Source organism: Anas platyrhynchos, chromosome 3 (genome assembly GCF_047663525.1).
Source record: "Anas platyrhynchos isolate ZD024472 breed Pekin duck chromosome 3, IASCAAS_PekinDuck_T2T, whole genome shotgun sequence".
Classification (NCBI taxonomy): Eukaryota; Metazoa; Chordata; class Aves; order Anseriformes; family Anatidae; genus Anas; species Anas platyrhynchos.
In genome coordinates, this window is record NC_092589.1 from 54,183,964 (window position 1) to 54,209,891 (window position 25,928).

Consider the following 25,928-nt stretch of genomic DNA (forward strand, 5'->3'; position numbering starts at 1 on the left):
CTAAACATTTATTTGGTCCTGAAGTACCACTGATGATGGTATCATTAGACACACTAGAGAAGGTGAGTATCCAAAATTTTTAATGTTGAATCATTTATTCCAACTAGGAACATGGTATGTGAACTGGTTGCAGAGCTATTGAACTGCATTGTGTCTCCTAATGTGGTTGGAGGCTGCGTTGAACTGATGCCAATGATTTACAAATTTTTAGAATTTCTTCTCTCTCTCTCTCTTTTGTACAGAAAGAAGCCATTTGTGATTAAAAATAAAAAAAAACAAAAACAAACAGACAAAAAAATGAAAACATATTGTGTGTGGAATATAGGGAAAAGATACTTTGCAACGATTACCAAACAATGAAGAGCTATTTTGAACTCAGTACTTTTTTTCCCCACTTGTTCATTCAGAGTAATGAATATTGTATATGGTAGTTTGCCTGGGGCTCCTTCAAATGTACCAGGAGGATTCTTGTATGGAAAATGACTGCTGTTGCTAAGTAGCCACAAGAAGAAAATTGCACAATTGGAAAATATGTCTTAAGGGAAAACATTATTTATTTATTTATTTATTAAACCAATTACAGTGGCTCTCAGAATATTTTGACTAATCCTACCACTTCTCAGTGCAGTTGTATCTTGTTCAGCTGCAGATCCTCCAGTGAAATGCTGACAGACATCTGGATTACAGTACAGTGGTATCTTCTCCTACACTTTCATTTCTGTTTAACAGAAACCATTCCCATACATATATAACACCTGTGGACAGCAAGGATAAAATTGCACAGATGGCTTTCAGGAATACCATTTGCATAGTTTCTGGTTGTTAAAAGTTGCCTTATTTCAATTACAGTTTTCTTAGTTTTGTCAAAAGTTCAGATCCTAAAAAAATATGTTATAAATAGATCTGTTTCTTGAGTCATACACTTTATTGGTGGATGATATTCAATGAGCAAGTTTCATAATTAGATCAAGAAGCTAGAAAACAGTATCTCTTTTTTAGGTTTTGTCCTGCTCCATTACTAAATTGGTATGTTTTAGGCAAACACTGCAACTTCCCAGTGTTGTATAAAGAAAGAAGTTGCTGACATTTAGTATTTATAAACAGTTCTGAGAACACTGTTGGTTCTAGGGTATAAAATGTGATATGAGATTGGGTGGGGTATTACATAATTACAAGATGTATGTAAGGTTGGGACATAGGGAAGTGAAAAACGTGTCCGTGTCAGGCACAAAAGACCCATGGATGAGGATTTTTTATGAATTATTGTTGTGTGCTTTAGTGAGGATAAGTAACAAACTAGCAATGCTAAGTACTGGAGTACTGCTTTTATGATATATCTACCAAGGTCTGCAATTACATGTACAAATATAAAACTAAGCTAAGCTCTGAATGATGTGGCAGATTCATTTTACATGTATAATTCCTTTGCTTTAGTCACTTACCAAAATATTAAAGTTATCCTGGTAGTTCAGGCATAAAAACTATTAACTTAAAATTTGGCAGGAAGCTAGTAATTTGTAATGAGAAATGTTCTGTTGAAAAATAGTTTCTGTTTTTCAGTTGGAACACTGTAATTTATGTTAATGTAATGCATTAACACCTCTCTCAAGAAAACAAGAGAACAGTTTGTAATTACCTTTCTATGTTTTGAATGGAAGAGTTGCATGTGTTAGTAACATTGTCATCCAAGACTCTAATGAGAATGTAGAAACTGTCTTTCTTTGACCTCACACTTAAATATGTGTTCGAGGAAGGATGTGTCCAGAGAATGATATCAGAAATACAAATCTTGTTTTGTATCTAACAATTTTGATCTAATGATCTGATGAATATTTTAATGAATATTTTTTTCAGACTCTGCCTCTTTCACAGACAGAAACTTTGCCTTAATGCTGTCAAGGGGTGGCTACATACTTTGTAGGCTTCTGAGTCTGCTTTTCTGTCTTGGTGCTGTGGGTCCTCTATAGCACAATTTGCACAATGCCATTATAGTTCAAACAGACACCAAGTGAAATTATCTTCCTGTCTTCTGGAGGCTGCACTTTACAGTATTGATCTAAAACTTATTTTCTGAGTTTTATATGAAAACAGACTTTGAATAAAGTGCAAATTGTTCTAGGAGGAGGACTAAAATGTAAGTTTTCCTTTTCCCAAGTGAAAATTCTAACCACAAGACTTCAGTCGTGCTTCTACTCATACTTTCATCACTTAAAATAAAATAAAATAAACAGCCAACTTTTGTTAAGACTTCTTTTTAAGTTGTGCTACATGTGTTAGGCATACTCAGAGCACTCCTTCCAAATTGTCATTTGTGGATTTTAATGCTGTTCTGCCTCTTTTTCATATCCCAGCCTGTTTTAGTCATGAAACTGGGTACCCAGCTGCTAAGGGAGGACAGCTTCAGTGTTATGCCAAAACAGAAGAGCAATTATATCCAGGACTTTCAGATAAAGCAAGGATATTTTTAATGACTTTAGGTTTCTCCAGGGGTCTTAAGAGTTGATTTGATGGGTCTTTTTGGATTCTACTTTTGGATGTAATGAAGGGAATGGATGAGTGTTAAGAAGTTTTTCTGTAAAGAGAATTACCACTAGATCATGCAAAGAAACATCAAGAAACAAGGTTCAGAACAAGCAAAAGAAGATAATTTTCCACAAGTGAGGGATTTGTGAAATTTCCTGAAAAAGGCTGGTATGAATACAAACAGTTTAGACAAGTTGAAGGGAGAGTAAAAATGACTTGGAAGAATTCCAGTGAGGGTTATTGAATAGATAATTGTATTAGACTCAACTACTCCTGTGAGCAGAAAATAAAAACTATGAGAATATAGAAGAGAAATGCCACATATACTTGTCCTGTTCTTTCTCTTCACAAAACATCAATTTGTAACCAGAATTGCTGAAGGTGGGACACCGGGCTATAGGGATCCTGGGTTTGAAGCAGTATGGTATTCATGAGGAGATACTTTGTATCTCCTCCAGTCTACTTCCATTCACCTGAGACTGTTTCCTTTTCCTAAGGAAGTATGAATCAATGTGAATAATTTAATGCGAAACATTGACAGTAGCCTGGGAAAACAAAATGAATGCTTCAATTGTGCCTTTGATTCATGAAATGAAAAGGTCACAGGAGAGAGCTCTGGACCAAATCTGAATTTGAACTTTATCAAAATTTGCCATTTTTGAAAGTAAAATGTGTTGATAATCTGAGAAGAAAAAATCCATTTGGAAAGATAATAATGGATATATCTGAAACCAAAGCATTTTTAAAAAATCTTATGTCTATTTTTTTTTTTTAATTCAGTTCATGTTTTTAAAAGCTGTCTTTTTTGTCTTTAATTGATATGGGTAGGAGTTAAATACACATAATATGTTTGAAATATATGTGTTGTTCCATACATTTAGGAAGTGTTAATAAAGCATCTATGAGATGAGATGAAAATTACTTAATGCCACAAGAAAACTATTTTTGCTAGCTATGTCAGTTTTGTAACGCAGTAGGCCACATTTCAACAGAAAATACAAACATGAAAGATAAAGGTAATGGCGTTTTTTAGCAAAAGATTTGGGAATGCCTTTTAATCACGTTTGTGGAGAGGTTCTCAAAATGAGTTGCTTTCTGTGATAAATAATACTTTTACCTCTGTTTATGTGTAAGCTATACTGGTGAATTATTCTGAGTCTTCCCCCCCCCCCCCCCCCCCAAGGGCATGAGTAGAAAGTTTATAGCTTTTGTCTGCAGATGTACACCTCTCAGATATATATGCAGATGTGTATATATCCAAGTATGTATACTCAGGTACCAATACTAACATAATGGCCCCTAAGATTGCCTGTCACCCACCCATAGCTGCTCCAGAGTTTATAGGTTTCTAACTACTGGGTTATATATGCCAACTTCACTTAGTGTCTTGGATAGCCTAGAGTGTCTCAAATGACATGAAATGGATATATTTAGGCTTAGTGAACTGCACTTAAAGGACTGTTGTTAAATGTAAATATAGCTGATTGTTTGCTATTTGGATTATATGGTATTTTTTCATGGGTCTGAAGGAACTTCTGTAGTCCCAAAAGCAAGGAGTACTAAACTTGACCTGGTATTATACTCAGGGAAGGAGACAAGATTTTGTAAGACTGTCTGGAAGCCAGTAAAAGAATGGTAATGAAGATTTGCATAACTACTACTCTTAAGTAATGTGGATGAAGCCAACCATCCAGACATGCTCTACTTACTTTTTTTCTTCAGACTTCTTGTCTGTACAACACACTGAGGGAACAAGGCCAGAAAAAATCCAATAATTGCATAGATTCAGGTGTCTATCTTTCATAATATAAGTGGATGCAGACTTCTGAAGAAAACAAAAATGAGTGTAAAGATTTAGTTGTGGAAATTTAAGACTATTGAACAACATCTTAGCCTTTTCAAAATGCTCTAGACCTGCTAACATGTTAAAATTGTTTTATGATATTTTGTGACTGCATCTAAAAATGCAGTCTTGTTACACTGGATTCGCTTAAAATAGGTATTATTCAATAGATAATTTTTTCTATTGTCATACTTTGTAATTACCTAATGATGGATTGTGAAAGGAGAAAGCATGGAGCATGTAGCTAGAATTAAAAAAGACATTTAAGTGGAATTCGAATATTCTGGAAAGCAATTGGGCTGATGCAGTGACAGGCATTACTGGCCACTTAGTTGTCAGTAAGCATGTCTCACTCATTTGAAGAGAGTTTAACTTTGGTAGTGTTATCAGACCTTCAGCTGTTACGGATGATCAGATTCTGATAAAAATTAAAGTTGTTCCAACTATTTCTTCTTTGAAAGGAGTAACCCCTTCTTCTGGAATTTGGTTTCTGCAGTGCTGTGTGCACTCTTTGAGATGAGATTATAGTATCTAAATTTTCACACTGAGATTGTTCCACACTTTTCTCTCCTAATTGCTTCTTTCTGAGTCATGTTTTTAAGCAACACAAGAAACTTTACTTGAGAAAATATGTCACACTGCAAGTTGGTGGTGCTGTAGTTTCAATCTGAAAGGATGTGTTAATGCACCTGTTCTAGCTTAGGAGAGAGGAAGATGGAGACATGAAGCTATTAAACAATGGATCTCTATATAACATGAGGTAAATGACTCAAGTGCTTTGATCTCATGCCCTCGTATCTGTCCTGTATAGGCTAGATGAATTGACTTGCAAACCTTATTGCAAGATTGGCGTGTTTATGGGATTTTAGAAACTAAGACATGTGGGATACTAGAAGGATGTGGCTGTTTTCAGGATTTTCTGTAGCATGGTAACTGAGTTCCAGGCCCTGCTTTATTTATATATAATGTCTCTCTCTCTATATATATTTATATATATAAGCAAGCAGATCCAGGTTGTTAGTTTTTTAACTTATTTAGGTAGAAATAACAAAATACTATAGGATCATATAGTCTTGCCTCTAAATCATTTCTTCATTTCTTGAAATATGATGCTCTTTGATAGGAATTTACAAGAGCCCATGTTTTTTCTTTTTGCCAAATATGATCTTGAAGTTGCTATATCTGTTAAAAGAAAAGTACATGAGGTTCAAATGGATACATTTTCTCCCCAGTCTGTAAAACAAACATGCTTATCTAGATAGTGTTTAAGATAGTAAGGTTACTCTGTTTATCTTCATGAACGTTCACTCATGAGAGCAAAAGAAGTCAAACGTGCCTTTGGCTAGAAATGTCACAGGGTATCCCTAGCTGCTATTGGCACTTTATGGGAGATTAAAACAAATGACTATTCATTCCTTTAAGGAACAGAAACTGTGCACTTGAAAAAAAAAAAAAAACAAAAATAATTCAACTTTGCTGGAATTTAGATATTGTTGCTACAATATCTTTTATGTTTTGTTTGTTTGTTTATTTTTCTTAGGTTCAAGGGAATGTAAGCAATCAGTGAGAGACTTCTATCACAGACTCAACTGCTAGTTGTGTCAGTGGTGCAGTGATGCTCTGTTTTAGCATTTGCTCCTGCATTTCCTCAGAATCAGCATTTCAAAATATAGGTAGTATAAAGTCATACTACCTAGCAGTGGATTTTTTTTTTCTTTTAATAATAAGGGCCATAGTATTTAAACATATTTAGCATTGATAAAAATTTATTCATGAATAATCATATTGATTTTACAGGGATTATTTATTCATTGATTTCAGTGAGGATGCAGCCATGCAAATTTGTCAGTTACTTTTTAAGTTTATATAATGTCCATTTAATTTTATCAAGGGTAGTTTAATATAGTTTGGATATGTCAGATAAAATAAATAGCCATCTGCATTCAGAATACATTTCTTTTCTGTCACAGAACAGAAGTAGATTTGTAATTGTGCTTTTATTTTTTATGTAAATTATATTTTATGTTACTTGATCGTGAACAATGAACAGCAAGTTAGGAATTAAGTGGGGAAGAGGGGCTCAAACTGGCTGTGAACATAAGCTGTGTGCAAAGTCAAAAATACAGAATTTGCACTGAAAACATTATAACTTATGTGTTAGGAATATTTGGAGCAATGATACCACACAGTGATGTTGGAGATACCTTTACAATAGCAACAACAAATTGTTCAACATATATTTCAGACTGATAATTAACCATTTTTGTTTACTAGCCAAAACACAATCTGTCTGACATTTCAGTCTTCTGGGCAAATATGGCATCCACACTTCACTTGCAATTGCTATAATATTGTTAAATTAAGTCAAACTACATAGTACGAGTGAATTTAACTCCAGTCTCATTTCTAAAGTCAATACAACTGATATATGGCATCAGCTCAAAAAGACACACTTGTTCAAGTAGATTCTAGATACTTGCCCTAAAATCCTTACCTCACTAAATATATTGCAGAATTGCATCAAATTCAGTGGAACACTCAAGCACTATAAGAAAATAGTGATTCACTGAAACATAGGTGAAAGAATACGAACTAGTTTTCATCCAAACAAAGCTGTGAGCATTGCAGGATACAATTTTGCATGAAAAGAGGAACTTTTTCATCCACTTCCAAATGTTTTATTGAAGTCTACTACGTATCAGGGCTCAAACTACCTTAGGATTGCACTCTATCAGTTTTTTGTGTCTGAGGACTGAAATATGGGGGTTTTCATTGGGGTGTGTTTAAGTGGGGAATAAGTAACACAAGCTGATATCTAGGTGGAATGCTGTGTAGTACTCATTTTACTGTTCGGAATACTAAAAGATATTGCAGCAGCTGGTGGTGAAGGTGTAGAGGTAGTCTGCAGCAAGTAGTCATGGGTGCAATGCATGTGTTTTCTGGGTGTGCAGATTTTGCAGATAAGTTGACACTAGATCTTTGGAGCTCTTTTGATTAATTAGCAGTAACCATATGATGGTGGAAAGCAAGAAAAGTTTGATTCTGCTTCAATAGCAGGTACAGGCTTTCCATGATAGTACTAATATGATAAGGAATATTTTTGTAATTTGATCTACTCATATTCAATCTTTCTCTGAAAAGTGAAAACATAGGCATAAAGGACTTGCTGCAATAGTAATGCAGAGTTGATCTGTCAGCCATAATAATTTGCTTACAACAGCCTCTTAAAATCTATGTGAAAACACTTTTATTTATAAAGATGTATAATGTACCTACCTTAATATTATGGATGGACAATTTTTGAACTTTCCATCGTTAATCCTGTATTTTTGGCTTATTGAAATTAACAGTATATTTTATTTCCTGTTTCTTAATTGAACAGTATATATTACAGAATAATATCTTTCTCCCAGTAAAAATATATTATTCTTTAATATTATTATTATATATTTATTTATATATATTATTCTTTGCCAACATTGGCTAATTTCAAATATTTAGAAGTTCCTCTAAAAATGACATTTTACTGCTTGGGTTTTTGCATAGAAATGTGGAAAAAATTAACTAAGCATGTTCATAAAAAGTTTTGAAAAGCAAAATATTTCTTCTTGGTCTTAAACAACAAGCATTCTTTCTTTTGCAAGCACTGAATATTTACACAAAACAAAATAATTTGTTAAGGAAGGCATAAGTTAATAGGGTTAATAGAAAAATAAATTAACCATATAACACATATACGTAATCCATGGTGTATTTGATTCAGTTTCACCATTACCAATGTGAATGTGTGGTGGACAAATGTCTCATTGGCAGTTTGCCTCCCTTCTGCTTTGCCTTGGTTTCTCTGTGTGTGCTTTTATGGTACACATAAATTAACCTAAGTGCTGGATGCTTCTGAAAAAGGTGATCTCCTTCTCCCCACTCTGTCTGTGTACTTCTGCAGCTTCCACTGTGCTGGGTCAAGAGCTACACCAGCATGAAACTCACATTTCAGAACACAAATAAAAGCATTTTGCAGATGTCGGTCTCCAAGCTGGGAGCATGGAAGAGGACAGGAATGCAACGGTAGGAGGAGGGTTACCACCACTTTTGTCAGCGGTTCACCACTTGAACTGTATTGCAAAACTATTCTTTTTAAAGGCCTGACCAGCATGCCAAATTGCCTTTCCAGGCTGGCTTTCAGGAATTTGAATTCCCTGAACTCTGAAATGGGGATGTGTTTCCTCTGTGAAATGCTCATTGAGTGCTTTGGGTCAGAAGTGCCCACTGACTCACTGTGCATGACCCTCAAGTCATGCAGAAGCTACTGAGAGTGAGGCATGCCCAGCTTGTAACAGTCTGCATCACTCTTGAACTTTGGCACCTAACAAACAGGTTGCAAATCAGTATTTGTAACAAACTTAAAAGCCAGGGGCTCTAGCTATAATCACAAATCAAATTCACCCCAAATTATTACCAGACAGCTGGACCAGTTGCCCTGGAATTAGCTTGTATCCAAGATACTACTTTCCACAAAATGGTGTATGGATGCAAACTAAATAATGACAGTGGTCCCTGTAATTTTTTAATGCCTCAACCATGCTTGGAGATTGTTTGGAGTAGTGTTATTTGGCACATGCCAAACTTACTCCAGGGAATATTCCAACAGTTAACAACTGCATTCCAGTGCCTGAGAGTGTCTGCAGGTACATTCTATTTTCAATAAAGTCAAAGCAGTTTGTATTCTCATCCACCTGTAGCTTACAAAATGAGTATTTCCCTGAGGAAAATGCCTTCAGCATCTTCATTGAGGCCTTGTCTTTGCCGGCCATCCCCAATGAGGTTGGCTGACACTGGTGTCCACTTGCTAACCTTCTTGTAGTGGCTGAAGCCTTTGTGGTGCCATCTGCAGTGTCACAATATTGGGTATGAGCTCTAATGTGTCACCAGTCCATGTAGCTCCGATGATGTCAGGACTGTTTGTACTCTGGGATGGAAAATCAACAGCAGAGGCTGCCAACACTACCAAGTATTTTCTTTTTCTGTGATGAGGCCTTTCTAAGCATACATAACCTACTCAAACAAGCGTGATAGGAAGGAGGTTGTATGAATGATGTACTGTTGAGGTTTTGATTATTTGATTACTTCATTTAGGAAATATTAGGAATAACCCTATCACATAGTTACACAATAAGAGCTGCATTTTCCTAGTTTTCCTAGACAAAACAAACAAACAAACAACAACAACAACAATAAACAAACAGAAAAAAAAACAAACAAACAACCAAACAAAAACTTTAACATTTAAATTAATTTACCATAGCTGCAAGAAGTTTATGACAGTAGTGTTGGCAGCTTTCGAAGGTTTCTCAGCTGTAATATCACTTTCATGGAAAATACCAGCCAGATAAAACTAACCCTGGATTTTCTATTTTTTTCAAATCAAATATCAATATTTTTATATTAGATTTCTCCAATGCCAATGATTCCTGTTCATTATTACCCTTTCTCTAAGTCATTGCTAATAGATAATAGTTGCTTCTATGGTTTGTAGACTGTTGTACTAAACGAATATGTGGGACTGTGTATTTCACATACTATTAGGAATGGGAAAACTATTGCTCTGATGAGTTTCTGAACTTATAGGGTGAGCCTGTATTGCAAAAAGAACCATTGCATTAAATTATTGACTGCTCTGTTTCAGGAAGACCTCCATCTTGTTGCACAAAACAATGAAAATGGTAGTAGAACAAATAAAGATAGGGGTATGCTGAAATAATAAATAACTTTGACCTTTTTTCTCCCCCTTCAGTGTTGGCATTCAGTTGTGTCCTTTGATCTTCCCTGCCTTAAACAAGCTAATATCTGCCAAGAGAGTGCAACTGTTACTGAATCACTAAGGTCCTATTTGTTCCGCTTGACAGATGACAATGCATTTTTGTCTTTTTAAAAAAGCATAGAAGTGGCTTTTTTTTTTTTTTTTTCTTGGAGGATGGGGTGGGGGTGGGGGTTTGTGTCTCATCTCCTTGTGACAGCATACTGCAGATAATTGTGATGCCATTTTCTGTTTGATGCTGGTTAGAGCACGCTGAAGTTGAATGATTTTGTTGTTGCTCATTATCCATACTATTTTGGCAGGGAATGAAGTCTTCAACAGTTGTAACATACATATATTGATGCTTCAGTGACATACTGGCTAGTTTCACAGACTGGTTGAGGTTGGCCGGGATTTCTGCGTATACTCTGGTCCAACCCCCATGCTCAAGCAGATTGCACAGGACCATGTCCAGTTTGAGTGCCCTTTGTAATTCCTTGTAATACCCTGGTCCTTTGAACAAATTCTGTTATTGGCAATTCATTAGTTCTGTATAAATTTCTTGTATTTGCAGTTGCATTGTTTGATATCTTGATCAACTCTTGATGAGTTTATATTTTGAGTTTATAAAGCATATCTCAGTTTTATTGAATAAATGTAACCATTTAATGGAAGCAGGAGATACAGGTCTATTTGAATCCTCTGAAGAAATTGCAAAGCTTTTTTAGGGTGCTATTTCCAGTCACTGGCATAAAGCTGGGTATTTAAATCTATGCTATTAAGTAAACATTCTTTGTTTTAAGTGTACTTAGACTTGGCACAACAAGAACCTTCTGATGGTGATCTTAGGTGCTCCCAGGTACAAACAATCATCACTGTAGAACTGAATATTTTGCATCGCTTTTTGGTTCAGATTGCCTTGACTGTACTTGTAGACTTGTTAAATCAGTTTTAAAATGTACTTCTTCTCTGGACTAAGGAGTATACCTTATATCACAGAAACAGAATTTTGGAAAGTTTGCAAGTTATTCCCAAAGAATGAGATATAGCCTCTGTGGCTGTTAATTTTGGACTTCTCTGATGCTTGGAGATGATGTGTGAGGATCAGAGACGTAGGCCCTGATCCAGCAAAGCACTTAAGCTCATTTTTTATCTTACCTCATCATGATCAGTTCCACTGAAGACAGTGACTGATTCATAATCTCATGGAAGATATAGTACGAACCTATTTTGTATTATATATTTAATACAATCTCTAACATTTTATTTTTTTTTAATCTTAAAGTATCAGAAATATAATTAATTTCAAGATCTTTCTGGGCCTGCATATCTGTAGAATAATTGTTATGGAAGAAGCTGTTAATTACCTCCAAAAATACATCTTTTGAAATATACACTACATTTCTGCTACTTAAAAGAAATCATATAATCCAAGGGAACCTCTTACTTGAAACATCTCTCTTCTAGATGGGTTGATTATTTTTTTTTTGAATAAAAAAATATTGTGTTATTATTTAAAAAAGAAAACAACTATCAATCAAAGGAGGACAGAAGATACAGCTTCCATTTCCAAAGAATTGATGAATTGTTAACTCACAACATCTATCATCCTCCTATCTAGAATATCAAATTTACTATTTCACTTGGAGTCTGCACAAGATGACTGTAGTCAGTACCTTTCCTGCTGGACATGACCATTTTTAATGAACAGCTGCTGACAGACTGCTTTTCTAGACAATGTACTAGATGGATGACCAGTAGCAACAGAGAGTCAATCAGATGTGTCTGCAGTTGTTGCTGGACTGGTGGTGACAATAAAAAACTAGTTTTTGACATCAGGGAGAAAATACACGGAAGTGTAGCAGCACTGATTAGTTCAAGAACTAATAAACCTGTGGATATTTCCATTTGGATTTGAAGTTTATGAGGACAGGCAGGGAATAAAACGGAGATATCTTCCTTGCATGGCAGTGGCAACAGTCCAGTGGCTCTGTGATAATCTGCAATTGGGTAGAGAAGATAAGGTACACCAGAGGACTTGATTTGCAGGTTACATATTATTAACATGTATATGTAGTCGTACTTGCAATACCAGAGAAAAAAGATTAGCAATGATTAATGGAATACCCAAAGCAAAACCAATTCTCTGAAGACAAACAGAAAATGAGGGACTTCTGCTACCATTTACTAAAGGCAAATACTCCTGTAGACAAGAATGGGTTGCTGAAGTTAAGTTATCTTGCAAAGAGTTACCTTGGCCTCACAGTCACAGGAAATATAATCTCATGAGGTAGTATGGCTAGCCTCACCACAAGGAACTTTTTGTTGAAGGGCCACCTGCCAGCAAAGAAATGTGAATGTGTGAGGTGTTAAAACAAGACATAATATCTTTGAATATTGTTACTAGAAAGAAATAAAATGAAGGAACTGGGCCATGCCATTAGTTTGATTCTATACCATCTTCTGGCTTGGGGTTAAGCTCAGTCTTCTAAACACTTGGACACTCTGGTCACTTTGGTACATGTTTGGTACATGCCATCACAAGTATGTACAGGAAAACATTGTCAGAGAGAACTAGACATGAAGAATGATGCTTCAGATTGACTCTTTTGATGAAGGCAGTCATCTCCATCAAAAGAGGCAGCTGGCTTTATTTTGTGTAAGCCATGAGACCTGGCCAACCATGTAGCACCTCAGACTTGGTGGGTGTTCAAACATATATGCTAATGACTTCTGAGAACATGCTGATCCATTACTGGGACAGTGGGCTACAAAGGCATTTTGGTTCTGAATGGGAGCATGTCACAAAGATGCTAAGAAGGTAAGGCGAGGACAATAGATCCCTTATATTTCTTAACTCTCATTATTATAGAATCTTAGCCAGGGTACTGAGACTCTTAAGACATTGATCAGGTCAGCAAATAGGTGAATTGAAGGGAAGGGTGTCTTTGCCCCTTGAATCTTCTTAGTTCCTATCTAATTTAGGGAGAATCACAAGCCAATTGAAAAAGACAGGTAACTTATCTTGATGAAAGTGCAGCAGAGATGAAACCATGACATGGGATACTGAAATTAGGCTTTTGTGAAGACCAGAAAAGAAACAGATAATCAATTAACCTATTAATGTCTTCTGTGTGAATATTTTGTTGCAGATCTGTGTATTAGATTCACAGAATTGTACAACAATTTAAATTGGAAGGGGTGATAAAATGTCATCTCATCCAAATATCTGCTAAAGAGAAGGCTATTCGTATCAGTTTGCTCAGGGACTTGTTCAGTTGAGTCTCAGACTTGAAGGACAGGGAGTCCACAGCCTCTAAGCAACATTTTCCAGTATTTGACCAATTTTATGGTAAAAAAAAAAAGTCCTAATATCTATTTTGAATTTCTAAACCACCTGGTCTAATGTTGCCTCTTGGCCTGTCACTGTGCACTTCCAAGAAGAATTTGTCTCTTTTTTTTGTATTCTCCGGTAAAGCAGTTGTAAATAACAATAAGGTTTACCCTGAACCTTTCTTTCTGCAGAATGAGCAGGTCCTGCTACCTGAAGCAGGTTCTCTTATGCCTGGCATCCACATGCTTGGGTTCTCTGAAATTTCTTCTTGTACTGGGAGACCCAAAAGGGAATAAAGGAAACAGGAATTCTCACACTGAGAGGCTTAATCTGAGACCTGTTATTTAAATTTGAATATTATAAAATGGGCAAGCACTTGCTTTCCCCTTTCCTCTTTTTCCTTTCCCGTTTCCCATTAGCAAACATCTTTTGAAAGAATAGTTGTAAAGTTGTATTGTATTTGTTATAGGTATCTGTTGCAGTGTCACTTGAAACTAAAGCAAGAGATAAGAAAAAAATAGTCATCAGGCAGAGATTACAGCACAGTATTTGAAATGATGTAACTGGGACAGTTTACCTAAGGAGAACATCATAATGCATATTTTGCATGCCGATGGGTACACTTGCACAGGCGTATTTGCATATGTGTTTAAGCCTGAAATCTGAGAGGCCATTGTTGTTCCTTAGTAGACTGTCATGCATTTAGCAGGAAAATGAGTATTGAGAAATATTGAGAAATAACACTGTGAGGCTAATTATTTATGAAATATGACTGATTAGTAAATGGAGCTGACATCCACTAAGAAAATCTGCTGAAACAATGGAAGACTCTGGGGGAAGGGATGGGGACAAGAGGCAGGGGAAGATGTGTGTTTATCTGTACTCTACAGACTGTTCATTTTTTTTTTTTTTTGGTTATTTCTTATATCTAGAATATCTAGATGTTTCTTCTACATAGATTCCTGCATTACTCATGTTCAAATTGGTATGTATAGGTTCACCAGAGGTACAACCTGTTATCTGTTAAGTGATCTCAAGATCATTATTTGGATGCTATGTGTTATACTAAAGGTACTTTATCAGTTTAAAGCACAAGAAGGATGTGGGTCTACTGTGGGTCCAGAGGAGGGTCATGAAGATGATTGGAGGCCTGGAGCACCTCTCCTGTGAACAAAGGCTGAGAGAGCTGAGGATGTTCAGCCAAAAGAGAAAGCTCTGAAGAGAACCTCACTGCAGCCTTTCAGTACTTAAAAGGGGCTTTTAAAAAAGAGAATGACTTGTTACATGAGCAGATAGCGATAGGACAAGGGGGAACCTTTTTAAACTAAAAGAGGGGAGACTTAGATTAGGTGTTAGGAAAAAATTCTTTGTTCAGAGGGTGGTGAGGAAGTAAAACAGGTTTCCCGGAGAAGCTGTGGATGCCCACTCCCTGGAAGCATTCAAGGCCAGGTTGGATGGGACTTTGAGCAACCAGGTCTAGTGGGAGATGTCCCTGCTCATGGCAGAGGGCTGGAACTAGATGATTTTTAAGATCCCTTCCAACTCAAGCCATTTCATGATTCTATGAAAGTTTTCTTGGTAGATTCCTTTCAAAATACTAACTCGTGATCAGTCACTCAAATTGATTTGTCTTTGAAATAAGCACAATAAATTAATATGAACATGAGATACTAAGCTCCATCTTTGTTTTTCAGAGCTCATTCAGTTCTTAAAATGAAGTGAGATCTATGAGGAATGGTATGTTATGATGCAACATTTGTGATTAAGCAAGGTATATTCTTTAATGTTAAATCACAGTATTGTAGTGCTACGTCTGCCAGTGAACATCTCATTCACAAGTGGTTAACATTTTGCTTAGGAAAGCAGAGAGATGTCTTTTTTTTCTTCCTTTTTTCTTGCCTCCCCTCTTCACCCCCAGCTTTCTTTTTTTTTTTTTTTTTTATTTTCGAGCCTGCATGAGAACATCTGCTAACCCTTTGAAACATCAGTATTTGCTAATATCTTTTGAGTTTGTCCAGAGTACTCAGGTATTTTGGCCCATTTTATGTATGTAGTAAGTCATTTATCCTGTATGGCTTGGGCATAATTGTTAAGTCTTATCCTCTCCCATCTTTCGTAGGCACAAAAAACACTGAAGAAATTCACAAGCTAGTTAATTACAGCACATTTTCTACTCCTTTAGGAAAGGGTACGTTTCTACAGATTGTTTTCTAATGCTGAATTGAAAAGGAAGATGGTATCCCACTTTGGTGTCAGGAAATGCAGTCTGCAAATCTGGGAACTGAAATTCAGTATTATAACTGACACAATAATCTGCACTCAAGCCTGAACTCTTACTGTGCACCAGAACAGTAATGAAAGGAGAAAACTTTTTGTACATTTATCTGGATGGTGGCATATCAGTCACTTTTTTGGGAAGTTTCATGCCCAGTCCAGTCAGGACTAGGAGCTGAGAGAGAAGAGAGCATGTTCAGTCAGGAGAATTTTTAAGAAATATTAACTTCTAAAAATTTTACAAAATAGTTTAAAAATTGGCCAAATGTGGGTGGAGTTTCAGGGAACAGCAAAAGGCATTTTTGTGACAGTTTCAGGTCCTTGCCAGATTCAAAGTTGCTGCTCTAAAACCTATAGCAAAAAAGGGCTTCTCATTTCAAGAAAAAAGGTTTTCTAGAAATCTTTAAGATGGGAAAAGCAAAACATTTCTGTCCAAATGGCTCACATACTTCCAAGTCATTCTTTCTGAGCTCATCCCTGACGTGTAAGATTTCCACCTGAATGGCAAAAATCTGATCACATCATAAATAATTGTAAGCACTCTTAAAATGAAAAAGCATTAGAATACTTCACCAAAAACCTACCCTGACATCCCAGCCTAGTTTTTCTTTTGCTTACAGATAATTTCAGATAAAATATATAAAAGATCTTCTCAGTCAGTGTATAGACAAAACTGAAGATATATCTAAAAGACGAAAATTAATAAATGTGTGGAATAATTGTGTTCCACTGTTTCTTGTTTGGAACAATAAATATTTTGAGAAAATGCTATCAAACTCCCTAAATACATTTGACATGTGAAAGCAGAAACTCCCCTTGTAATTGTAAAACAAACATAAAAAGTAAATGCAGAATTAAAAATCTTTGGTCCAGCCTTTTCATGCCATAGACAGTTTTGGTAAATTATTTGGGGGCTGGAGAAAAAATGTAGACATCTTCAAATCAGCTTATAAAAAATTTAAATGTTATAAACTACCAATAACAGATTGAAGAGCTTATCTCTACTAAGAGCCTAAGGAATTTTTCAGCATACCTCATGCTTTGCCTAGTGGTATCAAGGGCTTTATTTTATTTATTTATTTATTTTCAGAGATTTGTAAAGCAGTGGGGTAGATGGTGCTGTTCTCCAGCTGTCTATCTTGAGGAGTTTCCTCACTGGACTAAACACAACATAATTTCTCTGTAATGCTACAGTGGAATCTTGGAAAAACATAATGTTCCTCCTGTTATGTGCAATAGATTCTTCTTTAATTGCAGCAGCTAAAAAAAGCTTCTATCTTTATAGTTGTGGAACCAGAGCAATGAAGTTTATGGTCTCTCACTGTCAGCAGGTTTACGGAAAATTTATAGTATATCCTCTCAGTTCTGAGTTTACCACTTTCTGTTAGAATATGTACTAAAACTAGCACTGAAAAAAACACCCAGTACAGGATTAGGAGTTTTGCTATCATTAAGGATTCCTATAATTTTAATAGTTTTCATATATGGTTTTTACTTTCATTTCCTTTTCCTTCAAACTGCTATTTTATCTTTTCCAGAATCAAAAATTTGTTCTGTTCAGGCTGTTTCTTCCTCAAATTCTTTTTTTTTTCTTTTATTTCTTTCTTTTTTCTCCTATAAATTGAACTTGTTCTATTACCATACCCCGACTGACTTTGAGGATTTTTAGTTAATAGAAAATGAATCATGGCACTAGAAATCCCCAAACCTTCTTTTAGTTATTTAGATAAGTTTTTTTTTTTTTCCTCTATATTTTATTATCCTTCCTTTTCCTTTTTCTGTTTCTGAGTGGCTTGTGCCACTTCATTTACATTCAGTGGAACGAGGTTAATTCTCTTGTTTTTGACTTATTTCCCAGATTTGAAGAGAAAATATGCTCATGTTTTCTGTTATAATAAGATTTCTGAATTTAATTCAGAACCCTCCTGTTTCTAGCTGGTAAGTGTGTTGGACCAGTGGTCCAGTTGTCTGGTTGAGTCAAACTGTACAGACTCTGCTAGTTTAATAATGATCAGTCTAGCTGGTTGTCAGAAAGGAAAAAAATAAATAAATACATGTAAAAAGCGAACTGTGGGCATCAATGAATTGAAATGGGCAGAATTTGCCTTCAGAAACAAATTTGAATATTATCCAGCTCTACATGATGCAAACTTAACTACAGAAATGTGATTTAGTTTTAACATTTCTACAGATGGTATTTCATCAGTGGTATTTAGGGTGAAATCCTCATTCTGCAAAATTGGAGTTGGGCACTGGAACTTTGATATAACTACAAAAGGAAAATAGGCTGAGATATTAAAAGGGGAACACAGGATTTAATCAGTCACTTTCACGTAATCAATTTATTTCTAATTTCCATGAGAAAGAGTGCCTAAATCTTCATAGATTCAGAAACTCACCTTTTGTCTCAATCTCACTAAAAAACACCACATGTGAAGAAGCAATTTCTGCTTCGAACTTCCTAGTCAATGTCTGTAGTGCTCCTCAGTCACTGTGGACTGTCCCCTCCTGTTTTTTCAGTATTCATTAACTGCTGTTCTGTTTTTCCTTCCTGTTTTTTTCCCTGTTCTAACAGATGTGTACGTATCATGTGTGGCTCAAAACCAGCAATAATCTTAATTGTATATCCCCAAGCTTCAGTCATATCCCAAAAAACAATCTATACCTGATGTAAATTTAGCAACTTTTCAGTCTGCAGAACCAGTTTCCCTCAGTATTTATAGGGGTGTGAGGAAGGCTTGAATAGATGACTTTCTCCTGTAATATGTGTGCTGTATCGCTGAAACAATACTAGGCCCTTAATTAAAGTGAAAGAAATACATAGGGCTGCAGCTGAATAAATGTTAGTGGAGAAATTATCAAATCTTAAAAGGTACATTTCCCATTGACTTGGTATTTTTTGAGTATTTATGTCTAGCACTGGAAATGAAGATGTTGCAGGAAATTTGTGTTTTTATTTACTCTATAGTTACTACATGTGATTTCATTGTTATTACCATTATTATTTTTACATATCCAGTGTATAAGGGAAGCCCTTTTCTATGAAGGCATACATGAAGTATACAAAGGCATATATGAAATGGCATTTAGTGTAACCAAGTTTTTGATTAGGCTGTTTGCATCCACTGGTGAAAAGTACCACCAAATCTTTTTGCTATATCCTGTATGTATTTCCATATCGTGTTCAAAATGGATAAAACCTGACATCTAATGGATCACAGTGATTAACTGGGTGGTGGAGTAAATCCTGGTCTTTAGGCAAAAAGACTGGGTTTTAGGAACCTAGGTCTATTTCTTTGGACAAGCCCACAAGCAGACACATTCAATGCCATCTCTAAAGCTCTATATGTTAGTTGGGGCAAGTAGGGTAGTCATCACCATACGGGACAAGGAAAATAAACACTTTTGATAATCTGTTGCATTTCACAGATTTTATTTTATGAAGTCTAAATACTATTTTGACTTTTTTTTTTTAAATGTCTAAATAGTATGCATAATAAAAATAATAATAAAATATTATGCAATATGGATAAATAAAAAAATCACCTTCTTCCTAGAATTTTGCTTGATTAACTAGGCCCACCTTCCTCCCACAGTCTTTGCCCTTTCTTGCCCCCTTGATCTTCCTCAAAGAAAAAAGTTGACGCAAACATTACAATATGCTATTACAGGGATTTCTAACCCACCCATAAGACCTTGTTGGTGGCACTTGCATTTTTCTTCGGAGATGTGTACCAGTCTATGTATTACAGGGAATCTGCAGCGATCTATTCCCGAGCTCTGAAACTGTCTGAAACTTTCTGCACTGGCCTGCGAAAAATGGTCATAAGGTCTCTGGTTGAATTGTGTAGAGCAGACATTAAAGAGCAGCTGCTTTTGCTTAATCCTAAAGTGTGTTTCAGTGTTGTTTGCATATGGTGGAAATTTTAGATATTTGTCTCCCTGAAAACATACAACATTCCCAAAATAATTAATGACATTTTAAAAAACTGCATGTAAAGTGCACTAAAGTTGCACAGGACACACTCAGAAGTCAACTCGGCGTGCTCACTCTTCTATCTTCCATCTTCTGCCCAGCTATTATGCTGTAGCATTTTATTACATGTCAGTGTAGTATTTCTAAAATAGCATACACATCAGATAATGGTTTAAATAAAAATTTGAAGTCCATTTTGTAACACACATAAGAAGTGGGTACTTCTTAAGGCAGACAGACTCACATTAATTCCCAGATTATGCAGTATAATATGAGACAATGCTTTTTCTACGTATTACTGAAGCACGAAATGAAATCTATAAGAGTGACCGACCTTAAACTCGTAACTGCCATTCATTTCAGTCTGTGTAGCCCAGCAGACTGGCTGTTGAGAGCTATGCTTGCTTGCTGTTTTGTGAGTCTCTGCAGATGCACATTCACCCACTCTATGCAAACATGCACACAATCTCTTTTTTCTCTCTCACACTGTCTGGCATATTTTCAGTATAACTCTTCGAAGACTTTCTGAACTGCTGGGTATGATTGTCTGATTATTATTATTTTTTTAACTGGGAACATGTTTAGTCCAGTGTTATTTAAACAGGCTTATCTCTTTGATCAAAGTCTGCAATTTGAAATTTGAACAGGGTAGGGAGGGTGGTGGGGTGGGTGAGGAAATCTATCAAGTACATATTTATGTGTGTGCTGCTGTCTTAGCTGTGTGTCTGCAGAGGTACAGATATATATTATGTCAGTATAATCTTTGAAATGTAAGTAACCTGCTATTTTAGCAGAAATTTTAAAAACACAGTGTTACTAAAATAAAACAATTTTTAGTAAACTTTTCTAGAGGCTATTAGTGACGTGCATATTCAGTTTTTCAGTTTCTTGTTTTTTCTGAAGGTTGAGACGACTAACTGTGGAGTTAAGTATAGCATAGACTTTGCTAGTATTCAAAGCATACTAATTGGAGCCCATATATTAATGTGTTTAGGGTTGGCATTAATCTGTTTAGCTGACTGAACCACAGACCACAGCAATAATACTAGAGAACTTGGAACAGCTTTTGGAGGTTTTCATTTAGCTGGTTCAGGAGAACTGGTTTGTGCAAAGTTAAAATTATATGGAATGAGATGGCAAGATGAAGCATGCATGCCACACCTTTTCATTATGTTCTCTCTCCCCCCCTTTTCTTTCCTAAAAATAACTTTGAGAGGCATTTCAGTTTGTTTTAAAGCTCATCCCATTAGTTTATTTTAGATTACTTGATTTTCTACTCTGATTTCAAAAATCAAGTTTGCTGAGCTTTTGTTCATGGGAATAATAAAAAATATCCTGTATTCAATGCACGTGTTATGCAGTCAAATATTTTTTCCTAATATTGAAGATTTTACTAAGGCAAAGTCTGAAGGATACTTTACTTCATAATTTTATGAGCTAAAAAAGAAGCAGATAGAAAATTCTAGGCTAATCTAAAGCTTTTCTTCGCTTTTAAAGCTATTTTTATCCTCTAGCTAATTCAAGTTGCTATTACTGATGCAAGCATGTTATAAATGTTTTCTCCTACATAGATCATCCTTTAATTTGTTAGTTCGTTCTGTTGACTGAGGCTAACTACACACACACACACGCACAAGCACACACAGGCGCACGCGCTTGCACACACTTTCTGCTTTGCCATATCTCAGTTACAGCATAGTCCTGCCCAGGGTCATTACAATGTACACATTACATATTTCTAGCAAACACAAAAATGAATCAAACGGGAGGAGAGATAAGCACAGATAGATTGGAGCCTGCTGAGGAAATAAAAGGCAGTAATCTGGCTGACCACTGGACTAGTCTTCCTGGTCTAATTTCAGCGTCCTTTCCCGTTAGTTGCTGTGGAGCGCTGGCTACTCTGCAGTGAAAAATTAAATGACTAGTAAGAATAAAGTAACATTTAGTGGGACAATTGTTTGGTATAACTCCAAAGCTAATTGTTTCTGAAGTGATGTTTAAACCAGCGTCGGCACTAGGCAAGAGCTCCTGGCTTGTGGCCAGCACCTTGTAACGCATATTAGCGCAGATGAGGAGTTCTCAAAAGTTAGAGGGAGAGGGAGAATGTGCGTTTCCAGTGCTTACCCTGCATTTGTTTGCATCCTCCTCCTTGCTGAGATCAGAGGAATACCTGTGTAGTGCTGCTTTAACATGATTTCTGCTGAACCTCAGAATAGGTTCTGGTATTTTTTTTAGGTGGACTGCCAGCTGCTGATCTCGCTGTTGACAGTAAAAGCAGATATGTTCCTTGCTCACTGCCATTAGCAATGACCATGACCCTTCACACCAAAACCTCTGGAGTTACCCTGCTGCACCAGATTCAAGGCACTGAACTGGAGACACTGAGCAGACCTCAGCTGAAGATTCCCCTGGAAAGATCACTCAGCGACATGTATGTGGAGAGCAACAAGACAGGAGTTTTTAACTACCCAGAAGGGGCCACTTACGATTTTGGTACTACTGCTCCAGTGTACGGCTCTACTACGCTCAGTTATGCCCCTACTTCAGAATCTTTTGGGTCCAGCAGCCTGGCAGGATTTCACTCACTGAACAATGTCCCACCAAGCCCTGTGGTGTTCTTGCAAACGGCACCCCAGCTCTCACCCTTCATCCATCATCACAGCCAGCAGGTACCCTACTACCTTGAAAATGAACAGGGCAGCTTCGGGATGAGGGAAGCTGGTCCTCCAGCCTTCTACAGGTAAGTGCTACGGATGATTTCTCTTTCATCTTTAAGCAGATATGCTGAGAAAAATAGAATGTTGCAATATGTGCCCTCGGCTTTGCTTTTTGTGTAAAAGACAATGTAATCTCACGGAATTGTCCACGATATCTAGACCATAAAAATAGCAGAGGATAAAACAGAACTGTAACTTACAGCTTACTGTGCCTGTAAGCTGCAAATTTTGAAAACTGTATATAAATGAGAGATGAATTAAATCATGAATGGAAATGCTGGAAAACATGAAAATGTAATTGATTAAGGAGTGGCAAACAATCTCCCTGTTGCAATATATTAGAATTACTGTCTAAAAGTATACTAAAAAGACTTCCACCATCAGATGTTTTCATATGCGAGCCGTTGTTTGTTCAGCTCTTAGCTGCTAGTAAGAGTATTTTCCTCCTCTGACTTCCTTTACAGTATAAGTGGGTTATATAGAAAGTCGTTCAGACACACAGTATCCTTCCTAATCAAACTGTTACAGCTGACTCAGTGACAGTATCTCAGTCAGCAACCACCTCTGTGAGCTATATGCCTAATAACTTGTATTTTTCATTGGAAGTTGATATATATCAAGCAGAAATCTGACATGCTGCATTTGAAATAAAAGGGTATTTTTCTTTATCTTATTTTATTTATTTTACTTTTATGCTTAGATTGAAGGGTTTTAATATTATTGTCAATTGTGAAAACATTTACTTAATTTCTGAAATATGTGGGAGTAATTAATAGAGTTGTAGCTTCCAAGAAAATATAGTCAAACACATCAACACTCACACTGTTAATGTTTGTGCAGTGTTAATAGCGTAATTTTACATCATCATATTATAATGGGCTTCACTGAGTCAGAGTGAACAGTTAGATATATTTATATATATATTTTCTAATTGCTGTCTATATCTGTTTATTTGGGAGATACAAGTAATTTTGCTACACATGGAGTGACTCTAAGTAAATAAAAACAAATTACTTTTTCCTTGTTGAGAATCAGACTCGGTCAGACTTATTTGCACAAGATAGTTTGTTGCTGGGAACAGCACTGTATCTTCTTAAAAATAGTCTAAATCAGCCGGAGTGAGAATTTGCACTACATTACTTTTTTTTTTTTTTTTTTTTTTTTTTTTTTTTGTAGAAAGCATGTAAGGGACCTGAGATGTGTAAACAGTGGAGCAGTGAGTTTGTGAAGCTGAAATACACAGGCAGGAAATGTACTATAGTCAGGGTGATTTACTTAAGGAGAGAGAAAAACAAGAATTGTCTGGAAATAAAAGTTGAACTGTGGAAATGAAATTCTTTCATTTTTAAATAGTGAATTGAGGTGAGACACTTCAAAATAAAACTAGCATACTTTTTAGTAGTGAAGTTTAGCTATTGGAGCAAACATGTAAGGGCAGTGATGGATTCCCTATTTACTGATATTTCTGATCAAGGTTGACTATGTCCTTTGAAGATGTGTTTTATCCGTACACAACTGATGGGGCTTAAAGCTGCAGTAATTAAGTGAATTTATGATCTTGGATGTGCAGGTGGTTTATCTGTATACAAGGTTATACAACAGATTTAATGGCCCCTTCCAGCCATAATTCTGTAAGGCACATTTGATATGTTAATAGGAAATGTGTATCAAAGTCCTTGCTATGATTATCTTTTGTTAACAGGCGTACTACTGTTGGAATTAAATTGATAAATCATTGCTTTTTTCTTCATTTCAGCAAGACTGTGTTTAGAAAGTTATTGTCTTGACAACATTAAATTTTAGGTCTTTATTCTTGTACTTTGGCACAAATCCAATCACAAATACTCTGCTAGAAATAATTTGAATAGGCGTTCAGTGTCTGGGAAATATTTAAATACCTAACCATGGGGTATAAAAGTAAGCTCTTTTAAAAATATTTAAATACATGAATTTCCAATTTACTTCATTTGGCTAATCGCATTGTCTTCACTTGGATTCTGGAAAAAAAGAAAGCATGGGGCAGTATAATCTGTCAATAAATAGAGATGCTGGAGATTGGAAGATGTCTAACTACTAAAATGGTGAACTTCTGGAGCAACCTACCAGAAGGAGTGGTAAATGCAAAACAGTCTCAAACTAGTCCTAGCAAAATTCAAAATCTATCATGATCAATTTATGATATGGTTGCTTGCAGCTATAGCAAGTAGTGTAACTTAAGACTCCAAAGGACCCTTCAGGAATTCTTATTCACCATTTCTGTGTAACAGTTGTGCTGTTTAGCTCACCATACTGGGATGTTTGCATTGTTTTATATAACCCTGTTATATGATGGATTTGGGATGCAAATAGTGCATTCTGTGATATAAGTTACTAGGACAATAAATATTCATTGTAGGTAAGAGCTGAAATAATATTTTGTTAGTACTTGGATCAAATGTTCAAAATATTCAGTCACAAGACTACCACATGTAGTGAAGAAAATATAAGGTAATTTGATTTTGTTACTAAATATTCAAAATCATGCTGACGTATTAATTGACACGTATTCATTCAGAAGTTATATATATATTTTTTCTTTTAAATTGTGTTTCCATTTTAAATGACTTTGTTATTACAAGATAATGACAGACTCATATGTCTAGCTGAAGAATATAACAGTACATAGAGAAAAGAACAAATGTTGTGAAGAATACAAATAAGTAAATAAATCTCCTTTTTCCTGTAGTTTCTAAATCATGGGTCATCAGAATTTGAGAAAAGAGACTGGGCTTAATTAATTCATATTGTGCTGTTTTGAACTTGACCCCTTTTTTGTCTGAACTTGTGGCTTGTTTTTATAGGGAGCCAAACTAAAATACCTTTCCCTTATCTTACAGTGTCAGTATCTTTCAGTAAGGGACAGAAGGCATAACACTACTTATGCTTTTGATTCTCTTTGAATTTACATATGTTTTATTTTTTCTGTCACTGTTTTTAGCAGTGTTTCTTATCAAAGGCTGGCTATTAGTTTATTAATACAGGAAATCATTTGTTTATGGATACTATAGTAAACTTATTGAAATATTTCTTTTGTTCCTAACGAATAAATTTATATTCTGGTCAGATTACTTCCTTATCTTTTTTTTTTTTTTTTTTGTCAGGTTTTTTGGTCATTCAGGGGAAAAAACAAGAAGCCATTCAGTATCTAATTTACCTCACTAAATTCTTATAAAAAACAGCAAAGATGAATCCTTTTTCTTCTTCCAGTGTGTGATGTTACAGTGTTATCCCGCTGAAAGTGCACTCCTCAAACCTGAAGTAAAATCATGCCTGTATTTCAGGCTCTCTGTAACCTACATTTGGTGCTGCTTCCAAGTTTGAGCAAAACCCATGTAAAAAGACAGCCCCTACCAGCTACCTCATGAGAGAATTGTCTTTTTGTTTGTAGTGATTGACAGAGACAGGGCATATCAGCATATAAAAAATAT

The 25,928-nt window shown here is 35.8% G+C and overlaps 1 protein-coding gene and 1 long non-coding RNA gene across 2 annotated transcripts in view; one reads left to right on the plus strand and one right to left on the minus strand.

Annotated features, from left to right (window-relative positions):
- LOC113843207 (uncharacterized) overlaps positions 1–21,997 on the minus strand; it is a 64,391-nt gene extending 42,394 nt beyond the window's left edge. Inside the window, exon 1 of the long non-coding RNA XR_005264589.1 lies at positions 21,869–21,997. This is a non-coding gene — a long non-coding RNA (uncharacterized lncRNA). The remainder of the gene's footprint in view (positions 1–21,868) is intronic.
- ESR1 (estrogen receptor 1) overlaps positions 1–25,928 on the plus strand; it is a 193,510-nt gene that overhangs the window by 55,837 nt on the left and 111,745 nt on the right. The window contains exon 3 of the mRNA XM_021275842.4: positions 21,980–22,484. Within this exon, the coding sequence (XP_021131517.2) occupies positions 21,980–22,484 (505 nt within the window). The remainder of the gene's footprint in view (positions 1–21,979; positions 22,485–25,928) is intronic.